Source organism: Hypanus sabinus, unplaced genomic scaffold, assembly GCF_030144855.1.
Source record: "Hypanus sabinus isolate sHypSab1 unplaced genomic scaffold, sHypSab1.hap1 scaffold_847, whole genome shotgun sequence".
Taxonomy (NCBI): domain Eukaryota; kingdom Metazoa; phylum Chordata; class Chondrichthyes; order Myliobatiformes; family Dasyatidae; genus Hypanus; species Hypanus sabinus.
Window position 1 is genome coordinate 34015 of NW_026781700.1, and position 27775 is coordinate 61789.

The window sequence follows — 27775 nt, forward strand, 5'->3', positions numbered from 1 at the left end:
TCTAGCCATTAATGTAACAAATGCAATCATCCGCCAGGCTAAGGGGGATAAACAACTATTATCCACCATTGGTGAACCGAAAATTGCAGTAATAGGATGCGGTTGCATTCTGATATAAAGAACTGTTGAAATAATACGGAAAATATATTTCCAATAAATTTGCAAGCAAGGTCAAGACCAAATCAATGAAGCGACTTCAGAGTGACTTCTGTCGCAGGTTGGATTCACATGAGAATAAAATCGAGCAAGTTTATCCTTGGAGATGTGAGCCCAGTGTACAACCTTAAATTGTATTAGGGCATTTTTAGATAAATAGAAGAAGAATTGACTAATTGTAAAATTTTCTCCCACTGCTCAGTTGGTATAAGACAATTAAGTTATTTTTCCTACTACTTCTTAATTTTTTCTGATACTTCTTGCTGTATTTTCAGAATCATATTATAAATGGTGGCTACTAAACCCTTCTGGCAAGGATTGAGAGCTATTTTTTTTTCCGTAACGTCCGTTGGACATAATTTCGGGAAAGACTGTAACATATTATTCAAAAAAAATTCTAACTTGCAAGTATCGTAAAAAATGAGTTTTATGTAAATTATATTTATTGGATAGCTGTTCAAAGGACATAAAACTATTAACTAAAAGTAGATCACGAAAACATGTTATACCTTTTATTTTCCATAATAGAAAGGCTTCATCCATAGAAGAGGGCCGAAAAGAAAAGTTAGAAATAATAGGGCTTGATAGGATAAACTTATTCAAGCCAAAAAATTTTCGGAATTGCAACCATATTCGCAATGTATGTTGAATTACAGGATTAGTTATTTTTTTATTCAATTTAGGTAGAGAAAAAGGAAGTAAAAATCCTAAAATTGAAAACAATTAATAGTCTTGTACAGATTTACTTTCCAAATTTACCCATTGTGGGCAAGATGCTATAATCATATTTCTAAATGACAATAAATCGAAATTCAATTCAATTAATTTCAACATGTCGGCAGAGCAATTAAGAGGGAAAGACAGTGGTTATGCTTCATCAGGAGTTTGTAGACATTTGGCTCGTCACCTGAAACACTCAAAAACATCTAAAGATGTACCGTGGAGACCGTTTCGACAGGCTGCAGCAGAATAATTGAATCTACAAATAAATGTAAAATTAGTCAGATCCGTTTTTTCTTCTCGTCCCCGCAGGATCCATGACACCTACAAAGGCTGGTGCACCAGAAAGGAAATGTTTAATATTAAGGTCCTACACCACTCAGGGCATGCTGTCCTCTCATTATTACCGTCCGGAAGACACACCTACAAAGATTGGTGCACCAGAAAGGCAAAGTTTATTAATAAGGAACTACACCACCCAGAGCCTGCCGTCCTCTCATTATTAGCATCGAGAGGAAGGGTTCGAATCCTGAAGGCACACATTCATCTATTCAGGAACAGTTTCTTCCCTTCTGGGGGTACATCTCCACAGATCTCTGAAAGTTGCCTCACAGGTAGATAGGATAGTTAAGAAAGCTTATGGGCTATGAGATTTCATAAGTCAAGGTACAGAGTTTAAGAGTCGCTAGGTAATGATGCAGCTCTATAAAACTCTGGTTAGGCCACACCTGGAGTACTGTGTCCAGTTCTGGTCTCCTCACGATCGTAATTCAAACAAGAGGACATGATTTGAGAGTTAAGGGGCAGAAGTTTAAGGGAAACACGAAGGGGTATTTCTTTACTCAGAGAGTGATAGCTGTGTGGAATGAACTTCCTGTAGAAGTAGTAGAGGCCAGTTCAGTTGTGTCAGTTAAGGTAAAATTGGATAGGTATATGGACAGGAAAGGTGTGGAGGGTTATGGGCTGAGTGCGGGTAGATGGGACGGAATAAGCGGGCCGAGATGGCCTGTTTCCGTACTGTGATTGTTATATGGTTATATGTTAAGGGTGTGGAAGTGTTGGAAAGGGTACAGAGGAGATTTACCAGGATGCTGCCTGGTTTAGAGTGTATGGATAATGATCCGAGATTAAGGGAGCAGGGGTTTACTCTTTGGAGAAAAGGAGGATGAGAGAAGACATGATAGAGGTATACAAGATATTAAGAGGCAAAGGTAGTATGGACAGCCAGCGCCTCTTCCCCAGGGCACCAATGCTCAATACAAGAGAACATGGCTTTCAGGAAGTTCAAAGGGAAAAGAGAGAAAGGTTTTTTACTCAGAGTCATTGCTGCGTGGAACCTGAGTCTGTATTGGTGGCAGATACGCCAGTGAATTTTAAGAGACTACTAGACACGTATATGGAGGAATTTAATCTGGGGTGGGGGTATAAATGGGAGGCTGGGTTTAAGGGTCAGTACAACATTTTGAGCTGAAGGGCCTGTACTGTGCTGTATTATTCTATGCTCCATGTTATTAAGTAAGCGGCTGATGTAATTGTTAGTCCCCACCTCACTCAAGCACTCTCTTGAAGTGACAGCCCACAACAAATGAAACCTAGGGATTCATAACACTGCCCCCCCACCAAAAATAATTTTATCTAAAAGAGCAACATTTGAACTGGAAGCTACAGTATGTAAAATAATGCATGTATGGTTATCATGTAACACATTGCAAAATCGTATACACATACCAGATTCTGTTTCACTATTAAAACTTTAGGTTCAGCATCTGGAAATTCAATCGGCAATGATATTGTCCGTGCTTTTCATATGCATATGCATTATCACAATAACATATTCTTGCAAAACCAGACTCTAGTTTAACAATCATCTGGTTTTGCCCTTTATCTGAATCAAAAACACCAACAGATTACGATCAGTATAAACTACCAGAGGTTTCTTCACAGGACAAACATCGACATCAAAATGCCCCTAAGTCAAGGTGAGTGACAACAACTCTTTCTCTAAGAACCATAGAAGATTACAGCACAGAAACAGGCCTTTTGGCCGTTCTTGGCTATGCCAAATAATTTTTCTACCTTGTCTCATTGACCTGCTCCTGGGCCATATCCCTCCAAGCTCCTCTTATCCTTATACCTGTCCAAGATTTTCATAAATGTCAAAAGTGAGCCTGCTAATGTGGAATAATTTCTTTGAGGCTCATTGAATTTTCTCGAAAAGTAAGCTACAGGATGTTCAACATCATCATCATCTTTCTGTAATAACACTGCCCCGGCAGCTTCATCACTGGCATCCACAGCTACAGAAAATGGCTTTGTAAAGTCAGGTGCCCTGAGCACAGGTTGATGACATAAAAATGGCTTTCAATCGATCAAATGCCTCCTGACAAAGCTCATTCCAAACAAACTTTTTACCCAACCTCGGGAGATTAGTCAAAGGAAGTGCGATATCAGTAAAGTTCTTGCTGAACTTTATCCAACCATTCCCAGGAACGTTCAAAGAGCCTTCTTACCAGTCGGAATAGGAACTTCAGAAATTGCCCGGACTTTTGCCTGAACAGGAACCAACTTGCTTTGAACCACAACATAGCCAAGACAGGTCAGAATGGCATGGCCAAATTCACTCTTAGCTAAGTTAACTGTAAGGCTGGCCTGGGAAAACCTGTCACACAGCTTCTCTACTGCAGAGATATGCTCTTCCCAAGTGTCACTCCCTGTGACTAAGTCATCAATATAGGCATATGTGTGTTCCAACTCTCGAATTACAGAATCAAACGTTCTCTGGAATGTTCCTGGGCTAGTTTTCATTCCAAACAGCAAGACATTATATTCATACAACCTAGATGGTATCATAATGCAGATTTTTTTCTACCTCTGTCCGTCAATAGAACACACTAATACCCTGTCAAACAGATCAATCTTTGTAAGAAATTCAGCTTTTCCAACCTTATTGATGCAATCATCCACCCTACGGATAGGATAGGCATCTGTTTTTGTTACTGCATGTACCTTCCTATAATCAGTGCAAAATCTAACACAACCATCAGGTTTGGGCACAATAATGCAGGGTGACTCCAATCTGATGCTGAAGGACTAATGATACAATTTTCCAGCATATTTTCAAGTTCTTGCTCAGCCAAATTACACTAATCTACTTTCATGCAATATGGGTGTTGTTTAATCGGTTTGACTTGACCAATATCTACATCATGCACTCCGACGGTGGTTTCCTTGGGAACATCAGGAAATAAATCTTGAAATTTGAGAATTAATTCTTTCAGCTATTGTTGTTGCTCTGGCTGCAGCTGAGACAACTTGTTAGCAATATTTTCTGGAACAATCGCGTTCATTAGCCTAACTGGGACCATGTCTGGCTTGTAAAAAGACTCAGACGAGACAATTGTTTCATTCTCAAGGGATTCCAGATTCATATGTTTTGCGAACACTCACAGATGGTGCCTGTTTGTCAAAATAAGGCTTTATCATATTTATGAGTACAACCTGTGTTAGTTTACGTCAGTCGGGTGTTGTAATAACATAATTCGGGTCATTAATTTTGAGATCCTATTTCATACGGTCCATTGAATTTCACCTGGAGTGGATTCGTCAACATTGGAGACAAAATAAGATAAGATAAGATATCCCCCACCTGGTATTTTCTTTCGCAAGCCTGCTTATCAAACCAATGCTAAAGTTTTGTCTCACTGGACTACACGCTTGGTGTAGTTTTTTTTTAACTTCAAAACATAGTCTAACAAGTTAACGTGTACATCCCCATCAACACATTGTTCCTTTAACAATGTCTAAATTCCCTAAAGCCCACAACCAAATAGTTCAAGTGGACTAAAGCCCAGTGATCCTGTAATGACGGTCTTACTGAGAACAAAAGCAAATATATTCCTTCATCCCAGTCTTTCCAATTTCAACACAGTATGTCTTAATCATTGTTTTGAGTGTAGAATGGAAACATTCTACAGCCCTTGTGATTCCAGATGGTACACAGATGATGTTATTTGTTCAGCTCCTCGTTCATAAACTACCTACTGAAATAAATGTTCAAATCCATCTGTGGGTCGTCAGTGGTTGGCGTAGTTGTCAACAGCACTGCAGGAACAACTTCACCATCTGCCAGGTCATTCCTTAACAGCAAAGTAACATCTTCCACCGGTAAACGGGAGCACAATCCGATCTCAACAGGTCCCGAAACCAACACAGACTGTAAAGTTACCTTGTACAATGGAACAGAAACCATGTCGCCCCCAATAACTTTAATAAGATTTAGCTCACCAGTGTTAGTCTCATCACCAATCTTTAGAACGCAGTCTGATATAAGTGACTGAGAAGCCCGAGTAACTCGGATTGACCCTTCCTTCACTAATAAAAAACCCATCTGACATAAAATGATCGAATCCCTTCTTAACTCGGTCAGACGTCTCCGATCTTAACTGAGCCTGAAACAGAATGTTCAGAACCCTGTGGGTTGATAAGTGCTTCAACATACTGAACACAGGCATTTGGGACTGAATACTTTTCCTTTTTCTTCTTCGGGATGGAACAATCATATAACCAGCTTTCTTACAATAGTAACAAGTGAGACCAGAATACTTCTTCTTCAACTGCTTCCCTTCATCCTTACTCTTGTCACTAGTCCCAGCTTTAATTTCTGGTTTAGCGTGGTGATCCCTGCTACTCTTTTGGAAGCTATTATTCGGGATAATCTTAACCTCCTGAGTAAAAACAAACTCATCTGCAACTCTTTTAGAAAACACACCACCTCCAATGCCTTTAATAAAATTTACCTCTCCAGTTTCAGTCTCACCACGAAACTTTGGAATGCTGTCTAATATAAGTGACTGAGAAGCCCCTGTATCTGAAACAATTTTCAGTGGTACCGGGGTTGACCCTTCCTTTAATAATACAATCCCATCTGACATAAAATGATCGAATCACTTTTTAACTGGGTCAGGCCTCTCAGTCCCTATCTGAGCCTCAACAGAATGTTCAGAACCCTGTGGGTTTACAGGTGCTTAAACGGACTGATCACAGGCATTTGGGACTGCCTCCTTTTCCTTTTTATTCCCCAGTAGGCAGCAATAGCCATCATATGATCAGCTTTTTTACAACAGTAACAAGTAAGACCAGCATATTTCTCCTTCAACTGCTTCCCTTCATCCTTACTCTTGTCACTAGTCCCAGCTTTAATTTCTGGATTACACTGATGATCCCTGCTACTCCTTTAGAAGCACTTATTCTGGATAAACTTAAGCTTCTGTGTCAAAGCAAACTCATCTGCTAATCTAGCAGTCTCCTGCAAAGTGGCAGTATCCTTTTCATCTAAGTATGTCTTTATGTCATCAGGGACGCAACTTCTGAATTCTTCAATTAAAACCAACTCATTCAAGCTGTTAAAATCATCATTTATATTTTTATACGTGCACCAACGTTCAAAACACACAAACGTATCATAAGCAAGTTCCATATAAGTTTGGTTCACAGACTTCCTCAAATTTCTAAACTTCTGACTGTATGTTTCTGGGAAAAACTCGCAAGCTTTGAGCACAGCCTGTTTCACAATGTTATAATCAGTTGCTTCATCAACTGTCAAAGCAGAATAGGCTTGCTGAGCCTCCCCCTTAATTACACTTTGTAAGAGAATAGGCCAATCCTCTTCTTGTCACTTTAATCTCTGAGCAACCTGAAGCACCATCTATGCTGAAATTATTTATCAACTTCTGCTTCGTCAAATGGAGGTACCAATTTAACTTCCCGACTAGACTTAAACTTATCACCAGAGTCTAACACTCGACCTCTTTGCTGCAATTTCTCTATCTTTTCCAGCTCGAACAGCCTCTGCTTTTCTGCTTCCTCGCTCTGTTTTTCTGCCTCTGCCTTTCCGCAGCTTTCCCATTTATTTTTTCTCACTTGTACTGGAGCTCAAGCTCACGAGGTTTACTTTCAGGAAACACCTCCAACTCCTCCACTTTAAACACACCCTCAGATACATAATGTTCAGCTATTACACTCTGCATCTGTGCCCTCCTCATTGTCGATTTACGCCTAGCAAGTTTTAACCTTTTAGCAATACATAACAACTCAATCCATCTGAGGTCCTCCAATGCCTGGCACTTCGAAACATCTATCAACATCCGTTGCTACTGATTTTTCACACACAAATAAATCAAAAGCAGTTTCCCCAATTAAATCGATAATTAATGACTACGCCCCCTAATCTGTTCATACCCCAGACGCAGGCCCAAATTTTGTTATGAATTGTAATGCTTTAGAAACGAACAGCAGCAACAGGCTACACTCGGAGTCTGTTTTTGATGTTAAAACCATCTTTATTAGAATCGACTTATTATATAGTAACTTAAACAAGATAAACAAAAGTGTTATGTCGATATATGTGTGTAAATATATCTCCCAGACTATAGATTTCGAGAGAAACAAGGCTTGGAGTCTTGAGATGGCAAAGTATGAAAGTTCAGTTCAACCATGGAATAGGTGATGAGAGAGATATTTGTAAACCAGTGTAAATGTTGAGAGAAGGCAATTATGTCGAATTCTGCAGGTTTCATGATGGTAAAACCAGACAACAGTTGCTGTAGATTTTATTCTTCATCATCCCAAATCCACACACGAAATATCACGGAAAGTGACGTCACGAGGGGTATCGTCTTCAAGTGAATAACCCCAATACACCCAGGCAAGGGTTAATACATCAGTGGTCTTCACAGGATACCCCAAATCAGATCCACTCCGACGGATCAAACGAGGTGACAACCATACATTTGAGTACGCTGAATCGATAATTTACCCACCCGTGTGGCCATAGGAAAGTTGCAATCAGTGACCCTTGGTCACTAGTTCCCTGGTTTTGATCTTTCCATTTTTACTCCTTCGTCTCCGTCTGACTCTGAGTGTCTGTGTCCTCGGTTAAACTAAACAAGCTGCAAGTCAAACTGAATTAACTTTTTAATTTCTCTCTCTTAAAATGACAGTCCACTTCAAACGAAACCGAGGGATTCATAACATCGGCAACTCCCCATTGTGAACTGACTGATGTGCCAGTACTTGAGATAACTGAGTGAATTCATTCCCTCATTCTGAGCAGGTGAACGCTTTCTCCCCAGTGTGAACTCGCTGATGACTCCGTAGGTTGTCTGACCGAGTGAATCTCTCACCACAGACTGAGCAGGTGAATGCTTTCTCCCCAGTGTGAACTCGCTGGTGGCTCTGTAGGTTGTCTGACCGAGTGAATCTCTCGCCACAGACTGAGTATGTGAACGGCTTCTCCCCAGTGTGAACTCGCTGATGACTCTGTAGGTTGTCTGACCGAGAGAATCTCTCGCCACAGATTGAGTAGGTGAACGGCTTCTCCCCAGTGTGAACTCGCTGATGTCTCAGTAAGCTGGAAGACTGAGTGAATCTCTCGCCACAGACTGAGCAGGTGAACGGCTTCTCCCCAGTGTGAACTCGCTGGTGGCTCTGTAGGTTGTCTGACCGAGTGAATCTCTCACCACAGACTGAGCAAGTGAATGCTTTCTCCCCAGTGTGAACTCGCTGGTGGCTCTGTAGGTTGTCTGACCGAGTGAAACTCTCGCCACAGAATGAGCAGGTGAATGGCTTCTCCCCGGTGTGAACTCGCTGATGACTCTGTAGGTGGGATGACCGAGTGAATTTCTCGCCACAGACTGAGCAGGTGAACGGCTTCTCCCCAGTGTGAACTCGCTGCTGACTCTGTAGGTTGTCTGACCAAGTGAATCTCTCACCACAGACTGAGCAGGTGAATGCTTTCTCCCCAGTGTGAACTCGCTGATGACTCTGTAGGTGGTATGAATGAGTGAATCTCTCACCACAGACTGAGCAGGTGAATGCTTTCTCCCCAGTGTGAACTCGCTGGTGGCTCTGTAGGTTGTCTGACCGAGTGAATCTCTCGCCACAGACTGAGCAGGTGAACGGCTTTTCCCCAGTGTGAACTCCCTGGTGACTCTGTAGGTTGTCTGACAGAGTGAATGTCTCGCCACAGACTGAGCAGGTGAATGGCTTCTCCCCAGTGTGAACTCGCTGATGACTCTGTAGGTTGTCTGACCGAGTGAATCTCTCGCCACAGACTGAGCAGGTGAACGGCTTCTCCCCAGTGTGAACTCGCTGATGACTCTGTAGGTTGTCTGACCGAGTGAATCTCTCGCCACAGACTGAGCAGGTGAACGGCTTCTCCCCAGTTTGAACTCGCTGATGTCTCAGTAAGCTGGAAGACTGAGTGAATCTCTCGCCACAGACTGAGCAGGTGAACGGCTTCTCCCCAGTTTGAACTCGCTGATGTCTCAGTAAGCTGGAAGACTGAGTGAATCTCTCGCCACAGACTGAGCAGGTGAATGGCTTCTCCCCAGGGTGAACCCGCTGGTGAGCAATTCCGTCAGATGATTGGGTGAATCCTGTCCGACTAATTCAGCAGATCACCAGCCTCTGCCCGGAGTGAACTGACTGGCGAGAAGACGAATTGAATCCTTTCTCACACACAGAACAGGTGAATGGCCTTTCTCAGAGTGAACTTGATGATGCACCTTCAGCTGAGATGACCGAGTGACTCTATTCCCACTGTCTGAGCAGGTGAACGGCCTTTCTCCTTTGTAAATGACGGGCGTGCCAGTTTGTCAGATGACCGAATAAATCCCTCCCCACAGTCTGAGTAGGAAGGATAGTCGATTGAATCCCTCGCTCCACTTCTTAAATATCTGGACAGAGACAGCAAAACTGGCATGCTGTGTTTGAGATTCCTGGAGTCAAATTCCTTCTGGCTTTTGCCCTGTAAAATAATTTACGAAGTCCATTAATGGCAGTAGGACAACATTTCAGATGAGATTGCTTGAGTCGCCAAGTTTTGATCTGGCTGTTCCTCACTGTTACAATGAGGTTGAACCCAGGTTGGACAGAGAAATAATCTCCTGATTGGGCAGAGTATGTGGAATCCTGGTATCTGGAATGACCATCAATTCCCTGATGCTCTTCCTGTTTCTATAACAATGGGGCATATCTGCCATCTGCAATCTGTGACATGGCTCAGTCTGACTCTCTCCATCAGTATTTTTCCCTGTTTCTGCTGAGCTGCATGGGTGCCTGGCCCCACAGTAACTGAAACACTTTCATGAAAATTGTCTTTCATGACGTGCATTTGGGATTTTATTTTCTGTATTATTAACTTAAAGTTCCACAATCTTAACGGCATATAAAAAATCCCCGCTGAGGTGAATGGTTGGTCTGCACAGCTGTTAAATGGATTTAGTGTGAATATTAGTATTACTTCAGGTTCCTGTGGAAAATTACAATACAGAAACAAGCCATTTGGGCCATCTGGTTTGTGCTGAATTAATTAAACTGCCCACTCCCACATCCCAAACATCCAGGTACCTACACGAACCTCTTAAATGTTGAAAACATGCTTGCATGCACCACTTGTGCTGGCTGCTCATTCCACACCAGAAAGACTGTCTGTGTGAAGAAGTTTTCCCTCATGTTCCTCTTAACATTTCACCTTTCACCCTTAGCCCATGGCCTCTGGTTGTAGTCCCACCTCATCTCAGTGGTAAAAGCCAGCTATGGGGAGTATCGGGCGACCGTGGAAATCAAGGACAGTATAAAAATAAAAGAGAAGATGTATAACATAACAAAGATGAGAGGGAAGCCAGAGGATTGGGAAACTTCTAAAGAGCCACATATGATACTAAATTCTCCTACTAAATTCCTGTGTCTACAAGCCTGGCTTTCCCGGCTCCTGTTTGATTCTTACTGAGACAGAGAGAGAGGGGCGGAACTATTTGACTGTGCAGCGTGTTTACACTTGCTCGCAGCTTGTGTTTACATAGCTCACAGTTTGTTTTATTTAAGCAAGGACAGTCACAAGCACAGTCAGCCAGAGATAAATAAAGAAGATGGAAAGTTCGAAACAAAGTGCCTAGTGGCCAAAGGCCACTGTTTGGACTCTCCTATGCCCACAAGGTGGGTTGATTATTGATCCAGCGTATACCGAATGTGTGACTGTCACTTTGTTTGATCCACTGGAGTGGATCTGTTGGTTTGGGAGTATCCTGCGAGGACCACTTGTGCTAATCCTTGCCTGGGTGTTGTAATTCACTTGTAGAGGATTGTAAATCCATATGTGGATGTTGTTGGAGTATTCGGGTGTGTTCTGTGGTAAACACTTGTGAGAAGGGATATTCTGTGGTAATCACTGTCGGTAATACTTTGTGTGTTGGATCTGGATTGGGAGTACCTTGTGGAATCTACCTGTGTGTTAACCCTTGCTTGGGTGGTAGTTCCTTCTGAAGACTGTACGCCTGTGACAAGCTACTTTTGGCGATAATTCGTATGTGGATTTAGAACAACGACGGATAAGACCTACAGCGACTGTTATCTTGTTTTACCACCGTGGAATTTGTGGAATTCAAAGTAATTGCCTTCTCTGGATATTCTCCTTGAATTACAAATATCTCTCTGTCGTCATTGATTCCGTGGATGAACTGAACTTTCATACTTCACCATCTCAAGACTTTAAGCTTGGTATTCCCTGAGCTCAGTGGCTTGGGAGTTATATTTAAACATATGTGTACACAACACTTTTATGAGTCTATTAACGTTACATTCCTCTCCAAGCACACTGCCAAAGAGACTGACAGCAACAATAGAGTCGGGCAGGATTTACACGGGTTCACCGAAGGGTCGAAATGGTGATCTTCGAAGACCTGTCGGTAATATGTGGGGCATGATATTGCATAATGTCCAAATGGTTGTACATATGTACAAATTGTACAAATGTCCATTGTACAAATGGAATGTTGGCCTTTGTTACAAGGGGAATTGAATACAAGAACAAGGATGTACAGGGTCCTGGTGAGACCACACCTGGAATATTGTGTACAGTTTTGGTCTCCAGGTTTAAGGAAGGACATTCTGGCAATTGAGGAAGTGCAGCGTAGATTCACTAGGTTGATTCCTGGGATGGCAGGGCTGTCTTACGCAGACAGATTGGAGAGATTGGGCTTGTACACGCTGGAATTGAGGAGATTGAGAGGGGATCTGATTGAAACGTTTAAGATAATTAAAGGATTTGATAGGATTGAGGCAGGAAATATGTTCCAGATGTTAGGAGAGTCCAGTACCAGAGGGCATGGATTGAGAATAAGAGGTCAGTTATTTAAAACAGAGTTGAGGAAGAGCTTCTTCTCCCAGAGAGTTGTGCAGGTGTGGAATGCACTACCTCGGAAGACGGTGGAGGCCAATTCTCTGGATGCTTTCAAGAAGGAGCTAGATAGATATCTGATGGATAGGGGAATCAAGGGATATGGGGACAAGGCAGGGACTGGGTATTGATAGTGAATGATCAGCCATGATCTCAGAATGGCGGTGCAGACTCGAGGGGCCGAATGGTCTACTTCTGCACCTATTGTCTATTGTCTATTATCATTGTTATAATTACTGTTGTATGCCGTTTTTACCCACTGAGAAGTTAATGCTGTACTTGGTTGCATTCACTGTAAAAAGTTACTGTTTTGATAATCATGTAATGATCTAAAGGAGGAAATGATAAAGTATGTAAATGGGATAACTCTGCATTAGAAAATAGCAGCCTGTTTTTCTGAAAGAAACTTCTGATGATCAACAGATGTACTAAGCCATGCTGAGCCATATTTCTTCTTGAGGGTAGCTAGCTAGTGTTTCAGGTTGCTTACCTCCTTGTGCACTCATGTGTAGAGATAGGACAGCTTCTGTCTGTTCTCTGTGTGTAAGGCATTATGATTATTTTGTAATTTTGTCTTTAGGGTCTGTCATGTAGTAAATATTTTTGGCTCCAGCCTGTCTTGTGTGGGGAGTATCTGGACAGATATATCTGTGGTGTAAGTGGAATTGGTGAATTGGGTGGGAGCATTCACAGTCTATAACTGTCTGAGTGACTAACTAAGTAAGTCCCGCTCGGAGTGGATAGTTCAAAGGTTAATTTATTATCAAAGCTGGTATCCATAAATAACGCTGAGTTTTTTTCTTCTCCAGAGAACCAGGAAACAAAGAAAACATAAAAGTCGTTCAGAGAGAAAGAAAAATGAAACTCCCTCCCCAACCCCTGAATCAAAAAGGACGGCATCACGATCATCAACCTCCAAAACCCACCCCTCCCGCACAAAAGTGAAGAAAAATATCGGCACCCGTTAAAATCATTCCTACCCGGCACAACTGCGGAGGAGCCGGTGTCACCAGTGTAGAGGCGACCACATCGGGAGCAGCGGACACAATAGGCGACCCCGGAAGATTCACAGGTGCAGTGTCGCCTCACCTGGAAGGATGATTGGACAACGGAGAGAGTTCGACCGTCCGGCCCTTTCACTGTGACACCCCGAACTCCACATCAAATCCATTGAAACGAATCTGGGTGAACTTTAATGACCAATAAATATAATTCCACTCAGCGATCAGCTGTCTGAATGATCCCCTGACTCTGAGAGGAAGGGGTATATATGGTCCACACTGTCAGGATGTTGAGTTTACCGGGAGACAAAGACTGCAGGGACGAGAGGTTTTCTGTTGACTAACACGGTGTGGGGACACCGTTGGCAATTCTGGTGTTGTGACCCGAATCGAGACAAACGTCACGCTGCCCACTCCATCAACAACACGGCACAGCCGGACACTTGACAGGGGACTTTACATCTCACAACACTGGATTCAGTGATGAAACCTGTGATTAATGTTGTTGTCTCACCGAGAAGTCCATTAACCCTAACCCTAACCCTGCAATATGGTGTAAAATCTCTCTCCCCATAGTAACACGGGCTATATAGAACAAAGCACAAACTGCCGGAGGAACACAGTGGGTCGGGCAGCATCTGTGCAGGGAAATAGACGGTCCACATTTCAGGTCGAGACCCTCCCTCTGAGTGTGGACGCGAAATAGTCAGAGAAAAGAGGTGAGGGGTCGGGATGGGGCAAGAGCTGGGGAGAGAGAGGTGGATCCAGTTGAGGGGGGAGGTGGAAAGTGTAAATAGTGACAAGGGTGGGAGGTGAGTAGTTGGGGAACACAGGGCTGCAGAATATGGAAATTAATTCCATAGAGGATGAAAAAAGAGGTTAGAGAATATTTGTTATAGAGAGAGCAATGAAGATTCACCTGACTGATCCCTGGAGGGGTGGGGTCATAACTTGAAGAAAGATCAAATGTGATAACTCTAAATGTCATTTAGAGAGTCGAGGAGTGAGAGGTGAACACATTGAAATGCACAACATCACTACCAGTTGAACCAGACATCCCAGTCTCTGAAAAAGGGGGTGGACAGTCCGGGACTGCGATGAGGGGAAATATCTCCATTCCGAGGGTGGTGAATGTTTATAAATCCCCTCCACAGAGGGCGGTGAAGACTCAGTGACCGTCCTTACATAGAAAAGAGGCCGGCAGGTGTGTGGAGACCGAAGGGATCGAGGAAATGAGGATCGGACAGAAACGTGGCTGAGATGGGAGAGCAGCCGCCATCTTGTTGATGGTTACAGGGGCCGAATGGCCAGCTCCTGCTGTTTCTCATTTGAAGTTTCAGTGTTTCTGTCCACTGAAGCCGGAGAAATGTAAAAAGAAATTAGTGTTTATAAACACAGAACTGATTTAAATGAAACGTGAACACTTCCTATTTGGGCTTGAATTATGTTTCGGATCGGGATGGGAATCGAGCCCGTGACTCTGTGACCTGGGGGTGGAGGGAAAGGGATCGGTGTAGATATGGTGTGGAAAAGTAGACATGTACATGGTATAATTATGGAATAATGTGGGGAATGCGGCGGGTGGGTCGGCAGCCTGTGAAGGGCGAGGAGCAGAGTCACCGGTTCAGGAGGGAGACCCTCCACCCGTGACCTGATCCCGTTTCCTGTTCACTTTTTTCTGCAGTTCTGCAGTATTTGCGGGTCACTGCTCTACGTGTACGTGTAGCTTCATCTTTCCCGGTTCAGACAAGGGAGTGAGATCCGGATCTGTCACGTCCTCTCATTGTAGGTAGACAATGATTTGTTTTTCTGTAATATTTTCTGCATGTTTCATTCAATGTTTCGACGTGCTGAAGTGCTGTCAACGTTTCTGGTCGCCTGCCCTATTTATGTGAGAATTTAAACATTTGTATTTCTCTCAGCTTCTCATAAATGTGTACAGTTCAGTTAAGCTTCACTTGCGAATTTCAAAAGCAACAACCCAGTCAGTCAAATAGTACCAATTAAAATAGTTAATTACATTTTTATTTTTTCTAATCAGAATTGTTAAAATCTTTTGTTAAGAATTAACAATTAACAACGAATTTCATGGCATATGCCGGTGCTAACAAACCTGATTCTGATATTGATATGGGAGACCCACCACCGGTCACCAGATCCCAGTTACTGCAGATCGTAATGTGAGATTGAAGCATTTTCCATATAATTGCTTTCCACAGAAATGACAACAGTTCAATTTCCTTCTGCGGTTCCAGAGCAGAAGCTTAGTCTGTCTAATATATCCACACAATTAAAATGGGGAATTTGTTTATTATCATCACGTACTGAGCTACAGTGAAAATCCTGCTCGACGTACCATCCACACAGGTCGATACATTACGGCGGTACATCGAGCAGATATAAAACAAAACAATAACTGTAACAAAGCATTGTGGCTGCAGAGAAAGTGCAATGCAGATAGACATATGGTGCAGGGACACGTCAAGTTACATTGTGAGGTCGAGTCCATTTTATCATTCATTTGGCTTTTAACTGCAGACAGGAAACCGTCATTCAGCCTGGTGTTACGCACTTTAAGGCTTTTGTATCTCTCCGCAAAAGTGGGAGCGGGATTGCAGCAGGAATGTCCAGGTTATGAGCTTCGTTGAGTTAATGGCCTGTTCTTCCGAGACAGGGGATGTGTAGGAAGAGTCCGTGGAATGGAGGCTTGTTTCTCTGATGTTCTCTGCTCTCCAAAGTTCTCTGCAGTTCCTTGCAGTCATGGGCAGAGCAGTAGCCATACGAAGGCGTGAAGTATCGACAAGGAGCTCAGAGACCTCGGCCTTCACCCTGCCTTGTTAGCTGCATCCTGGACTTCCTGTCAGATCGCCGGCAGGTGGTAAGAGTGGGCTCCATCTCCTCTGTCTCTGGCCCTCAGGACACAAAATCCACAGGGTTGTCACTTTGGCCCCCTCCTTTACTCTCTGTGCACCCATGACTTGTGTTGCCACCCACAGCTCCAATCGGCTAATTAAATTTTCTGACAGCACTACATTGATTGGCCTAATCTCACATAATAACTTAAAATCGACCAAATGCCTCCTGACAACGCTCGGTTCAAACAAACTTTTCACCTTTCTTCAGGAGATTGGTCAGAGGAAGAGCGATAGCAGCAAAGTTCTTACCGAACTTACGATAATATCCATCCATTCCAAGAAACCTGCTAACAGCCTTCTTAGCAGTCAGAATAGGAACTTGAGAAATTGCCTGGACTTTTGCCCGAACAGGACCCAACTTGCATTGACCTACAACATAGCCAAGACAGGTCAGAATGGCATGGCCAAATTCACTCTTATCTAAGTTAACTGTAAGGCTGGCCTGGGAAAACCTGTCAGACAGCTTCTCCACTGCAGAGATATGCGCTTCCCAAGTGTCACTCCCTGTGACTAATTCATCAATATAGGCATCTGTGTATTCGAACCCTCCAATTACAGAATCATTCATTCTCCGGAATGTTCCTGGACCAGTTCTCATTCCAAACAGCAAGACATTATATTCATCCAGTCTAGATGATATCACAAATGCAGAATTTTTTTCTACCTGTGTCCGTCAAAGGAACACACCAATAATCTGTCAACAGATCAATCTTTGTAAGAAATTCAACTTCTCCAACTTATTGATGCAATCATCCACCCTACGGATAGGATGGGCATCTGTTTTTGTTACTGCGTTTGCCTTCTTATAATCAGTGCAAAATCTAACACTACCATCAGGTTTGGGCACAATAATGCAGGGTTACTCCAATCAGATGCTGAAGGACCGATAATGCTATTTTCCAGCATATAGTCAATTTTTTGCTCAGCCTATTTACACTTTTCTACGTTCATGCAATAAGTGTGTTGTTTCATCAGTTTACGCAATATCTACATCAAGTATTGCGACCGTGGTTTGCCTGGGAACATCGAGAAATAAATCTCTAAACTGCAGAATTAATTTCTTCAGCTGTTGTTGTTGCTTTGGCTGCAGGTGAGCCAACCTGTTATCATTGTTTTCTAGAACAACCGAGTTCATTAGCCTAACTGGGACAATGTTTGGATTGTGAAAAGTCTCAGACAAGTCAATTGCTTCATTCTCAGGGTTGCCAGATTCATATGTTTTGACAACAAAACTCACAGATGGTGCCTGCTTGTCAAAATAAGGCTTTATTATATTTATCTGTACTACCTGTGTTAGATTACATCGGTCGGCTGTTTTGATAACATAATTCACTGTATTAATTTGAGAGACTATTTCATACGGTCCATTGAGTTTTGCCTGAAGTGGATTTGTCAACATTGGGGATAAGGTAAGCACCTTATCCCCCACCTGGTATTTTCTTTCGCAAGCCCTCCTATCAAACCAACACTTCATTTTGATGTTGAGAAATCTTTAAGTTTTGTCTCGAGAGCCTACAGGCCTGGAGTAGTTCATTGTTGAACTTCAAAACTTAGTCTAACAAGTTAACATGCACATCCTCATCAATTCACTGTTCCTTTAACAAGGTCAAAGTTCCCCTCAGTCTCTGACCAAATACAAATACAAATTGACTAAAGCCCAGTGATTCCTGTACCAACTCTCGTACTGCGAACAAAAGCAAGTATATTCCTTCATCTCACTCTTTTCCATTTTCAACACAGTATGTTTTTTTTTGCCGTGTGCGTGCGTGCGTGCGTCCGATGATGTATTTTTCAAGCGCTTACAAGGCACAGAGTGAGAGAGAGAGTGACAGTGTGGAACACATTATGTCTTAATCATTGTTCTGAGTGTAGAATTAAATCTTTCTAGAACCCATCGTAATTCTGGATGGTACGCAGAAGATATAATTTATTTAGATCCCAGTACATAAACTACCTGCTGGAATAATCCAGATGTAAAATTGTTTCCTTCATCAGACTGGATTTCTTTAGGCAAATCAAATAAAGTAAAAAAAAAACTTGTTAAGAGCCTTCACCACAGTTTTAGCTTTAATATTTCTGAGAGGTATTGCCTCTGGGAATCAGGATGCAGTACACATAATAGTTAGCAGATACTGATGGCCAGCGTTAGTCTTTGGCAATGGCCCAACACAATCCACTATGAATTTTGAAAACGGTCCACCAAATGCAGTTCTACATAGACTGCAGTAGGGCACTGTGGAAATCTGATTAGGTTTACCCACAACTTGACCAATGTGACAGGTTCTGCAAAAGGTCACAACATCTTTCCTCAGATTAGGCCAGTAGAATTATTTCATAACCCTGTTTACTGTTTTATTCACTCCAAAATGGCCACCTGAGGGCAGACTGTGGGCCAAAGTTAAAATTTCAGTCCTATAAACTTTAGGAACTACACCTTTGTGAACAATTGCCCATTCCTCACTCGATGGTATAGCAGGTGGCCTCCATGTCCTCATTATCATTCCATCCTTGTGATAATACCCTACTGGCACTTTCTTAATTTCATCATCTGAGAAAGCTGTTTCTTTTAAAGCTACAATCTCGAGGACTCGGTTCTGTTCTGCGATAAACTCGTCTGCGTCAGCAGACATTTTAGCCATACTTCGAGTTCCTGTGCAGGAAGATAAATGTTAAAATCCATCTGTGGGTCATCTGTGGTTGGGTTAATTGTTAACTGCACTGCAGGAACAACTTTACCATCTGCCAGTTCATTCACTAATAGCAAAGTAACATCTTCCTCTGGTAAACTGGAGCACAATCCTATCTCAACAGGTCCTGAAACCAACCCTGACGGTAAAGATATCTTGTACAATGGCGCGGAAACCATGTCGCCCCCAATAACTTTAATAAGATTTACCTCAGTGGTTTCAGTCTCATCACCAAACTTTACAACGCTGTCTGATATAAGTGGCTGAGAAGCCCCAGTAACTCAAAGAATTTTCACTGCTACCGGGGTTGACCCTTCCTTTACTAATGCAAACCCATCTGACATAAAATGATCGAATCCCTTCTTAACTCGGTCAGAACTCTCAGATCTTAACTGAGCCTGAAACAGAATGTTCAGAACCCTGTGCGTTGATAGCTGCTTCAACATACTGACCACAGGCATTTGGGACTGACTCCTTTTCATTTTTCTTCTTCAGGATGGAACAATTAGCCATCATACAACCAGCTTTCTTACAATAGTAACAGGTGAAACCAGAATATTTCTCCTTCATCCTTACTCCTGTCACTAGTCCCATCCTTAATTTCTGGTTTACCCTGGTGATCCCTGCTACTTTTTTGGATGCTCTAATTCGGGATAATGATTATGAGTTAAAACAAACTCATCTGCTACTCTATCAGACTCCCTCAAAGTGGCTGCATCCTTTTCATCTAAATAGGTCTTTATGTCGTCAGGAGTGCACCTTTTGAATTCTTCAATTAAAAGCAAAACTTACATGCTGTTACAATAATCATTTATATTTTTACATGTGCACTGGCGGTCAAAACACACAAACTTCTCAGAAGCAAGTTCCATATATCTGTTTCACAGATTTCCTCGAATTTCCAAACTTTTGCCTGTATGATTCTGGGACCAACTCGTAAGCTTTGAGCACAGCCTGTTTTATTTTGTCATAATCAGCTGCTTCATCAGCTGTCAAAGCAGAATTGTCATGCTGAGCCTTCTCCTTAATTACACATTGTAAGAGAAAAGGCCAACCCACTTTTGGCCACTTTAAACTTTCAGCAACCTTCTCAAAATTCTGAAAGTATATATCAACCTCTGCCTCGTCAAATGGAGGTACCAAGCTAACTTCCTGACTGACCTTAAACTTATCACTACAGTCTAACACTAGATCCCTTTGCTGCAATCTCTCTATCATTTCCAGCTCAAACAGCCTCTGTCTTTCTGCTTCGTCCCTCTGTTTTTCTGCCTCTCTAGCCTCAAACTGCCTCTGCCTTCTGCCGCCTTTATCTTTAATTTTTCTCACTTGTACTGGAGCTCAAGCTCACTATGTTTACTTTCAGGAAACACCTCCAACTCCTCCACTTTAAACACACCCTCAGATACATAATGTTCAGCTATTATCCTCGGCATCTGTGCCCTCCTCATTGTCGATTTCACCTTAGCAAGTTTTAACCTTCCAGCAAGATTCAACAACTCAATCCTTCTGACGTCCTCTAATGTCTCAGAGGTTGGCGCTTCCTGACATCTATCAACATCCATTGCTGCTGATTTTTAACACACAAATAATCAAAGGGACTTCCTCAATGAAGTCGATAATTAATGACAATGCTCCGAAAAATGTTACTATCTTGGACACAGGCCCAACTTTGGTATGAATCATAACGCTTTAGAAATGAACCAGCAGCGATAGACTTCACCTGGAGTCTTTTTGAAGTTATAACTATCCTTTATTAGAATCTACTTATAATATAGTAACAAGCAAGATAAGCAAAAGTTAACATTGTTATGTATATATATATATATATATATATATATATATATGTGTGTGTGTGTAAATATAACTACAAAACTATTGAGCTCGGGAGAAACAAGGCTTGGAGTCTTGAGGTGGCAAAGTATGAAAGTTCAGGTGATGAGAGAGATATTTGTAATCTAGCGTAAATGTTGAGAGAAGGCATTTATGTCGAATTCCACAGGTTTCATGGTGGTAAAACCAGACAACAGTTGCTGTAGATTTTATCCGTCTTCGTTCCAAATCCACATACGAATTATCACCGAAAGTGACGTCACAAAGTGTATTGTCTTCAAGTGAATTGCCACACCACACCCAGGCAAGGGTTAACACATCAGTGGTCTTCACAGGATACCCCAAATGAGATCCACTCCTACGGATCAAACGAGGTGACAACCTCACATTGGAAATATGCTGAATCGTTAATTAACCCACCCTTATGGGCATAGGAAAGTAGCAATCGGTGACCATTGGCCACTAGTTCCCTGGTTTCGATCCTTCCATTTTTCCTCCTTCGTCTCCGTCTGACTCTGAGCGTCTGTGTCCGAGGTTAAAACTAAACAAGCTGCACGCGATGCAAACAAGCTGCAAGTCAGACTGATTAGTCTTCTTAATTTTTCTCTCTTAAAATGACAGTCCACGGCAAACAAAACCTAGGGATCCATAATAACTGCCACTCCCGATTGTGAACTGACTGGTGTGCCAGTAATAGGGGTGACTGAGTGAATCCTTTCCCACATTCTGAGCAGGTGAATGGCCTCTCTCCAGTGTGAACTTGCTGATGTCTCTGTAGATGGGATGACTGAGTGAATGTCTTCCCACAGTCTGAGCAAGTGAACGGCCTGTCTCCAGCATGAACTTGCTGATGTACCTTCAGATGCGATGATTTAGTGAATCCCTTCCCACAGTCTGAGCAGATGAATGGCCTCTCCCCAGTGTGAACTGATTGGTGTCTCTGTAGGTGGGATGCCAGTGAGAATCCCTTCCCACATTCTGAGCAGGTGAATGGCTTCTCCCCCAGTGTGAAACTGCTGGTGACTCCGTAGGGTGGATGACTGAGTGAATGCCTTCGCATACTCTGAGCAGGTAAACTGCTTTTTCCCAGTGTGAACTGACTGGTTTGCCAGTAATTCGGATGACCGAGTGAAACTCTTCCCACATTCTGAGCAGGTGAAGGCCTCTCTCCAGTGTGAACTCGCCGATGACCCTATAGTGTGGATGACTGTGAGAATCCCTTCCCACAGACTGAGCATGTAAATAGTTTCTCCCCAGCGTGAACTCACTGGTAACTCCGTGGTTGGGATGACTGAGTGAATCCCTTCCCACAGAGCGAACAGGTGAACGGCCTCTCCCCAGTGTGAACTCGCTGGTGACTCTGTAGGTGAGATGAGTGTGTGAATCTTTTCCCACAAACTGAGCAGGTGAATGGCCTCTCTCCAGTGTGAATTCGCTGATGACTCTGCAGATTGGATGACTGAGTGAATCCCTTCCCACAGACTGAGCAGTGGAAAGGTTTTTCCCCATTGTAAACTCGCTGGTGTGCCATTAGGTCAGATAATTGAGTGAATCCTTTCCCAGTAATTCAGCAGATGACAGCCTCTGCCCAGTGTGAACTGACTGTTGTGTCCACAGGTGGGAAAACTGACTGAATCCTTTCTCACACCCAGAACAGGTGAATGGCCTTGCCAAGTGTGAACTTGCTGATGTACCTTCAATTGTGATAACCGAGTAAATCCATTCCCACTGTCTGAGCAGGTGAATGGCCTTTCTCCTTTGTAAATGACGGTCGTGCCAGTTGGTCAGATGACCGAATAAATCCCTCCCCACAGTCTGAGCAGGAAGGATGGTCGATTGAATCCCTCGCTCCACTTCTTAAATATCTAGACAGAGACAAGAAAATTGTTGTGCCGTGTTTGAGGTTCCTGGAGACATATTCCTTCCAGTGAATCCCTCCCCACAATCTGAGCAGGAAGGATGGTCGATTGAACCCCTTGCTCCATTTCTTAAATATCTAGACAGAGGCAGTAAAACTGGTGTGTCGTGTTTGAGTTCCCTGGAGAGAAATTCCTTCTCATTTTTGACCTGTAAAAAGATTTACAAAATACATCTATGGGTGTAGGACATTTCAGGTGAGATTACGTGAGTTGCCAAGGTTTGATCATCCAATTTACTATCTCATCTTGAATGCAGAATGACTGAATCTTCTTGACCAAACGCCCTTATGAGACTTTGTCAAGTGCCTTGCTAAAGTCCATGTAGACAACATCTACTGCCTTGACCTCCCCATCTAATTTTTTTCCTCATATGGATTACCAGTCTGATCTTGCAGAGGATTAATTTTTTCCCATGTAATCATTTTTACTCTTAACATATCTGCAGATTCCCTGAGGATTCTCCTTCACCTTGTCTGCTGGGGCAACCTCATGCCTAATTTTATTTCATTCATATGTGTTCACTTGAATTTCCTGTATTCAAAAGTACCCGATTTGTTCCTATCTGCCTGTACCTGGTATGCGTCTCGTTATTTTTTTTTTGATCTGGGAGAGGAAAGCCAAAGGGGTGATAGAGCTTCATGCTGGGAGGTGGGAGTAATAGTGGAGGTGGGGGTTAAACGAAAGATGCAGGAGGAATGGGAGCCTGAATAACTGAAAAGAGAGTGGAGTGTTTGGGGAGATAGTCGTTGTTCAGTCCTCAAATTCAGGAATGAAAACGTTGAGCATGATGCAATGAATATGCTGAGACCTGTATATTTCAATACAAGGAGCCATGTAGGAAATGCGGATGCTTTCAGGGCATGGATCAACACCTGGAATCAAGATACTAGGATCCGGCAACTGTGGATTGGGACAGTCTGTTTTATGTAAAAGGTATAGGCAGGCAGAATCTTATGGAGTTTAAGAAATGCAAGAGAACACATAAGAAACAAACCAGGATGGCTAAAAGAAGGCATAAGGTTGCCCTCACAGAAAAGATGAAGGTTAATTCTCTGAGATTCTAGAGATAGATTAAGAGCAAAAGGATTGCACGGCACAAAGTTGGTCCTCTGGAAGACAGGAATGGCAATCCACAGGTGGAAACAAAGCAGCAGATGGATATCTTAAATCTTAAATATTTTTCCATCTCTGTTTACTCAGGAGATGGACAAAGAGTCTATGGGAGTGTGGAAAAGTGGCATTCAAATCGTGGACCCTATATAGATTAAAGAAAAGTACTTACTTCACTGTTCAAAATAGAAGATAGAAATCTACAGCATATTCCAGGCCATTCTGCCTAAAATGTTGTGCCAACCATGTAACCTGCTCTCGTAACTGCCTAGAATTTATCTAGTACACAACCCTCTGTTTTTCTAAGCTCCATGCACCTATCTAAGAGGCTGTTAAAAGACCCCATTGTATCTGCCTGGAAAACCGCTGCTGACAGTGCATTCCACGCATGCACCAATCTCCGTGTAAAACTTTTACCCCTGATATCCCTCATTATCTATTTCCAAGCCCCTTAAAACTATGCCCCCTCATTTCAAACCTGGGAAAAAACCTCTGACTGTCCACACGCTCAATGTCCCTCATCATTTTATACACCTAAAAAAGGCTTTAAACATAAAGAAGGAAATTATACATTGGATTGGGGATTTTTTAGACGCAGAGAAAATTATGAGAGTCTAGATAGTTAAATGCAAGCAGCGATTTCCACTGAGGTTGAGTAGGACTACAACCAGAGGTCATGGGTAAGTGGGGAAGGTGAATATTTAATAGGAACATGTGGAAAAGCTCTTTACTGAAATGGTCGTGAGAGTGTGGAATGAGATGCCAGCACAGGTGATGAACATGAGCTCGATTTTACCATTTAAAAGGTGTTTGGATGGAAGCCTGTATGGTAGGGGTATGAAGGGCGATGATCCCAGTACAGGTAGCTGCATTAGAAAGCTTAAATGTTTTTCCAGCATTGTCTAGATGGACCAAATAGCCCATTTCCGTACTGAACTTCTCCATGTTTCAATGACAGAGAAGCTGGTCAAACTTGTTTGGAAGGGAAAAATAAGCGTGACAATGGAGTAACAATGGCTTGAGTTTCTGGGAGCAATTCGGGAGCTGAGTGATTCCACAGAAATATTAGAAAGACAGGAGGACTCAACCGTGGCTAGAATGAGAAGCCAAAGCCAACATAAAGCCATAAAGAGGGCACATAATAGAGCAAAAACTTTTAGAAACCAACAGCAGGCAACTAAAAAAACTCAGAAGCTCAGTGCGTGGAAACATGATATTGTAGTCATTACTGGATCTTGGTAGCACCCAACCGTCTGAGACATTTGGAGGAACAAAATATCCGGGGCCTCAATATCTCCTGAAAAACATGGTTCCCTGCACCCGGAAATTTTCAACTTTTATTTTGACAGGCACATACAAACCCGACACACTCAAAATTTCACTTCTGAAGGTCTCCCACTTTCAAGTGCTCCGTTGTCAGGAAACAGCCTGTCCCAAACCACACTTGTCAGATCCTTTCTGATACCATCAAATTGACCATCCACCAATTTAAAATCTCAACCCGCGGTCCAGACCTCACTCTTTCCATCGTTATTTTGAATCTCATGGCATTATGATTACTAATTTCTGTCACCAGCCCTGATCATTCCCTAACCGCATATTGCACACTTCTACATCGAGAATTCTATGTACTGATTAAGGGCACATTTGACAAACTCTACCCCATCTAGTCCTTTTGCAGTATGGGGAGTCCTAGTAAATATATGGAAAGTTAAAATCGCTTACAATCTCAACCTTTGTTTCCTGGCACAGTCTGTGATCTCTCTGCAAATTTGTTCCTCTAAATCCCTCAGCCTTCTCGGTGTACAAATCTCCCAATAATGGCTACAATATCATAATTTCCTGTCCTGAGCTCATCTGGCTTTCCTACGATGCTTCTTGCATTGTGATAAACAGAGCTCAGCACATTCATCGCACCATGCTCAACCATTTGATTGCTGACTCTATCTGAGGTCTGAACAACATTTGACTGGTGTCAAGAAAACAAGCTCTCCCTCACCGTCACAAAAACAAAGGGGCTGATTGTGGACGACAGGAGGAATGGAGACAGGGTAACACCGATTGACATCAATGGATTTGTGGTTAAGAAAGTGAACAGCTTTAAGCTCCTAAGGTATAAACATCACCGAGGATCTCATATGTTGTCCTGTCAAAGGGTCTCAGCCCGAAACGTCGACAGACCTTCTTCCTGCAGATGCTGCCTGGCCTGCTGTGTTCCACCAGCATTTTGTGTGTTTTGCTTGAATTTCCAGCATCTGCAGATTTCCTCGTGTATATGTACGAGCTGTGTTGTGAAAAAAGCACAACAGCACCTCTTTCACCTCAGACGGCTGAAGATGTTTGGGATGGGGCACCAAATACTCAGGACTTTCTAGAGAAACACAATGGACTGGGGCATCCTGACTGGCTGAATCACTGCCTGGTATGGGAACTGTACTTCGCTTAATTGCAGGAACCTGCAGAGAGTGGTGCAGACAGCCCAGCGCATCTGCAGATGTCAACTTCCGACTATTCCATCCATTTACACAGACAGGTGTGTAAACACGCCCAAAGGATACTGGGGCCCTCGTTCACCACAACCACAAACTGTTCCTGCTGCTACCATCCAGGAAACGGTACCACAGCGAAAGGACCAACAGGCTCCGGCACATTTGTTATGTGAAATCTACTTGTTGCCCAGGACAAAGGTTTTTGATGTCATTATGTACCCAGAGAGAATGGGTCAAAACATGTCGTCACGGGTAGAAAAGTCCAGAACAAAAGGAGGTAGCTCAAGCAACACGCACAAAATTCTGGAGGAACTCAGCAGGCCGGGCAGCATCTATGGAAAAGAGTACTAATGCTGAGTTCCTCCAGCATTTTGTGTGTGTTGCTTGGATTTCCAGCATCTGCAGATTTTCTCGTTTGTGATTTGAAGTAGAACAAAGGTGATTTTCTCAACTGATGATGTAAAAGATATTGTTCCCTTTCTCGCAGTTCCTAATCCTTGCATTTAGATAGTTTGAGCTCAGTCTGAGAGATCCATCGCTTCCCATTCCCTCATCAGCTGGAATGTCCCCGGGGCCCTTGTAAGGATCGTGGGGCTGAGAGAGGGAAGAGACCAGGACTGTGCCGGGATTGCGGGCCATGGTGCCCGCAGTTCACAGCAATTGACCCTCACTCGATGTTTAAGACAGTAGACCCGAGATGACCGCTTACCTGCGTCCGAGTCCAGAGCCGTGCTGCCGAGACCTTTTGTGAACTGCGCGCATGCGTGATATTCGTAACGGCATCCACCTTGACGCCTGCGCATATGATCGAAGCTTCAGCGCCGGCGAAATTGTTATAGCACGGCATTAAGGGTAATCACAATGCCATTAACAGTTTGTGCAAGCACTGGCTCGATATCCATACCTCAGTACTTTTTTGTACATAGAAAACTCAGCAGCTGTTTTAACGCACAAAGCGGCTCACAGAAACAATATACTGTGTCTGCCGGGTAAAATGCTTCACAGATCAGACATTGAAATTCCACCGCGTCTGGACGTTTCCGCCCTAAGTGGAGTCGAAGCACGGAACGACATTCTTTTACAGAATAATCTGTTACCAATAATGGCAACAACCTGTACAGTGACTGGCATCAGTTACCACTAATTAATTTTTTTTTTCTCTCCTGTACCGTACCGCAATGCCAATGGGGAAATAACTCAATTTAGTTCGTAGATGCAAACGCAGCATCTGTCATGAAGTCTCTAAGGACGGCCGATGCTGGGACCGCAACGCCAAGTACGATGTTGTCAAACTACTCGGTGTAATGACAGGACGTTATCTGAGCAGGTAGTAGTGTGTAATCCTGTGGGTGAGTTCTCAGCGCTGATTCCACTCTAACCTTACGAGTGGAGACTCTGCTCCGGTGAAAATTATCGAAACTATAATTGAACAATAAAGTCAGCACTCCCTTGTTGTTTCTCTGTGATCACGGATCCTTAATATGATTCACTGTTACTTTGTGCCAGTGATAAATTTCTCACGATATGACACATCAATATTAACGTTATTGGCGCAAACCGTCGCTGTCTGCGCTGTTCCCGGAGTCAGCCGAAAACACAGATGCCGGCAAGTATGCGGCCCGAGGTAGAAAACACATACCCTGTATTACAGACCCGATCCTCCACCGCTGCTGTCGCGTTTACTCCCAGAGACAGGGGGAAAAAAAACCCGA

At 43.1% G+C, this 27775-nt stretch overlaps 1 protein-coding gene across 1 annotated transcript; it reads right to left on the reverse strand.

The window, feature by feature from the left end:
* Positions 1 to 8337: 8337 nt before the first annotated feature.
* On the reverse strand, positions 8338 to 26866 carry LOC132390299 (oocyte zinc finger protein XlCOF2-like; the record flags this gene model as incomplete). Its single annotated transcript, XM_059962917.1, has 3 exons — positions 26773 to 26866; positions 18554 to 18678; positions 8338 to 8583 (listed from the first exon to the last, which is right to left on the reverse strand). Coding segments are annotated over exons 1-3 (465 nt in total), but the record flags the coding sequence as incomplete, so codon positions are not given.
* Positions 26867 to 27775: the final 909 nt, after the last annotated feature.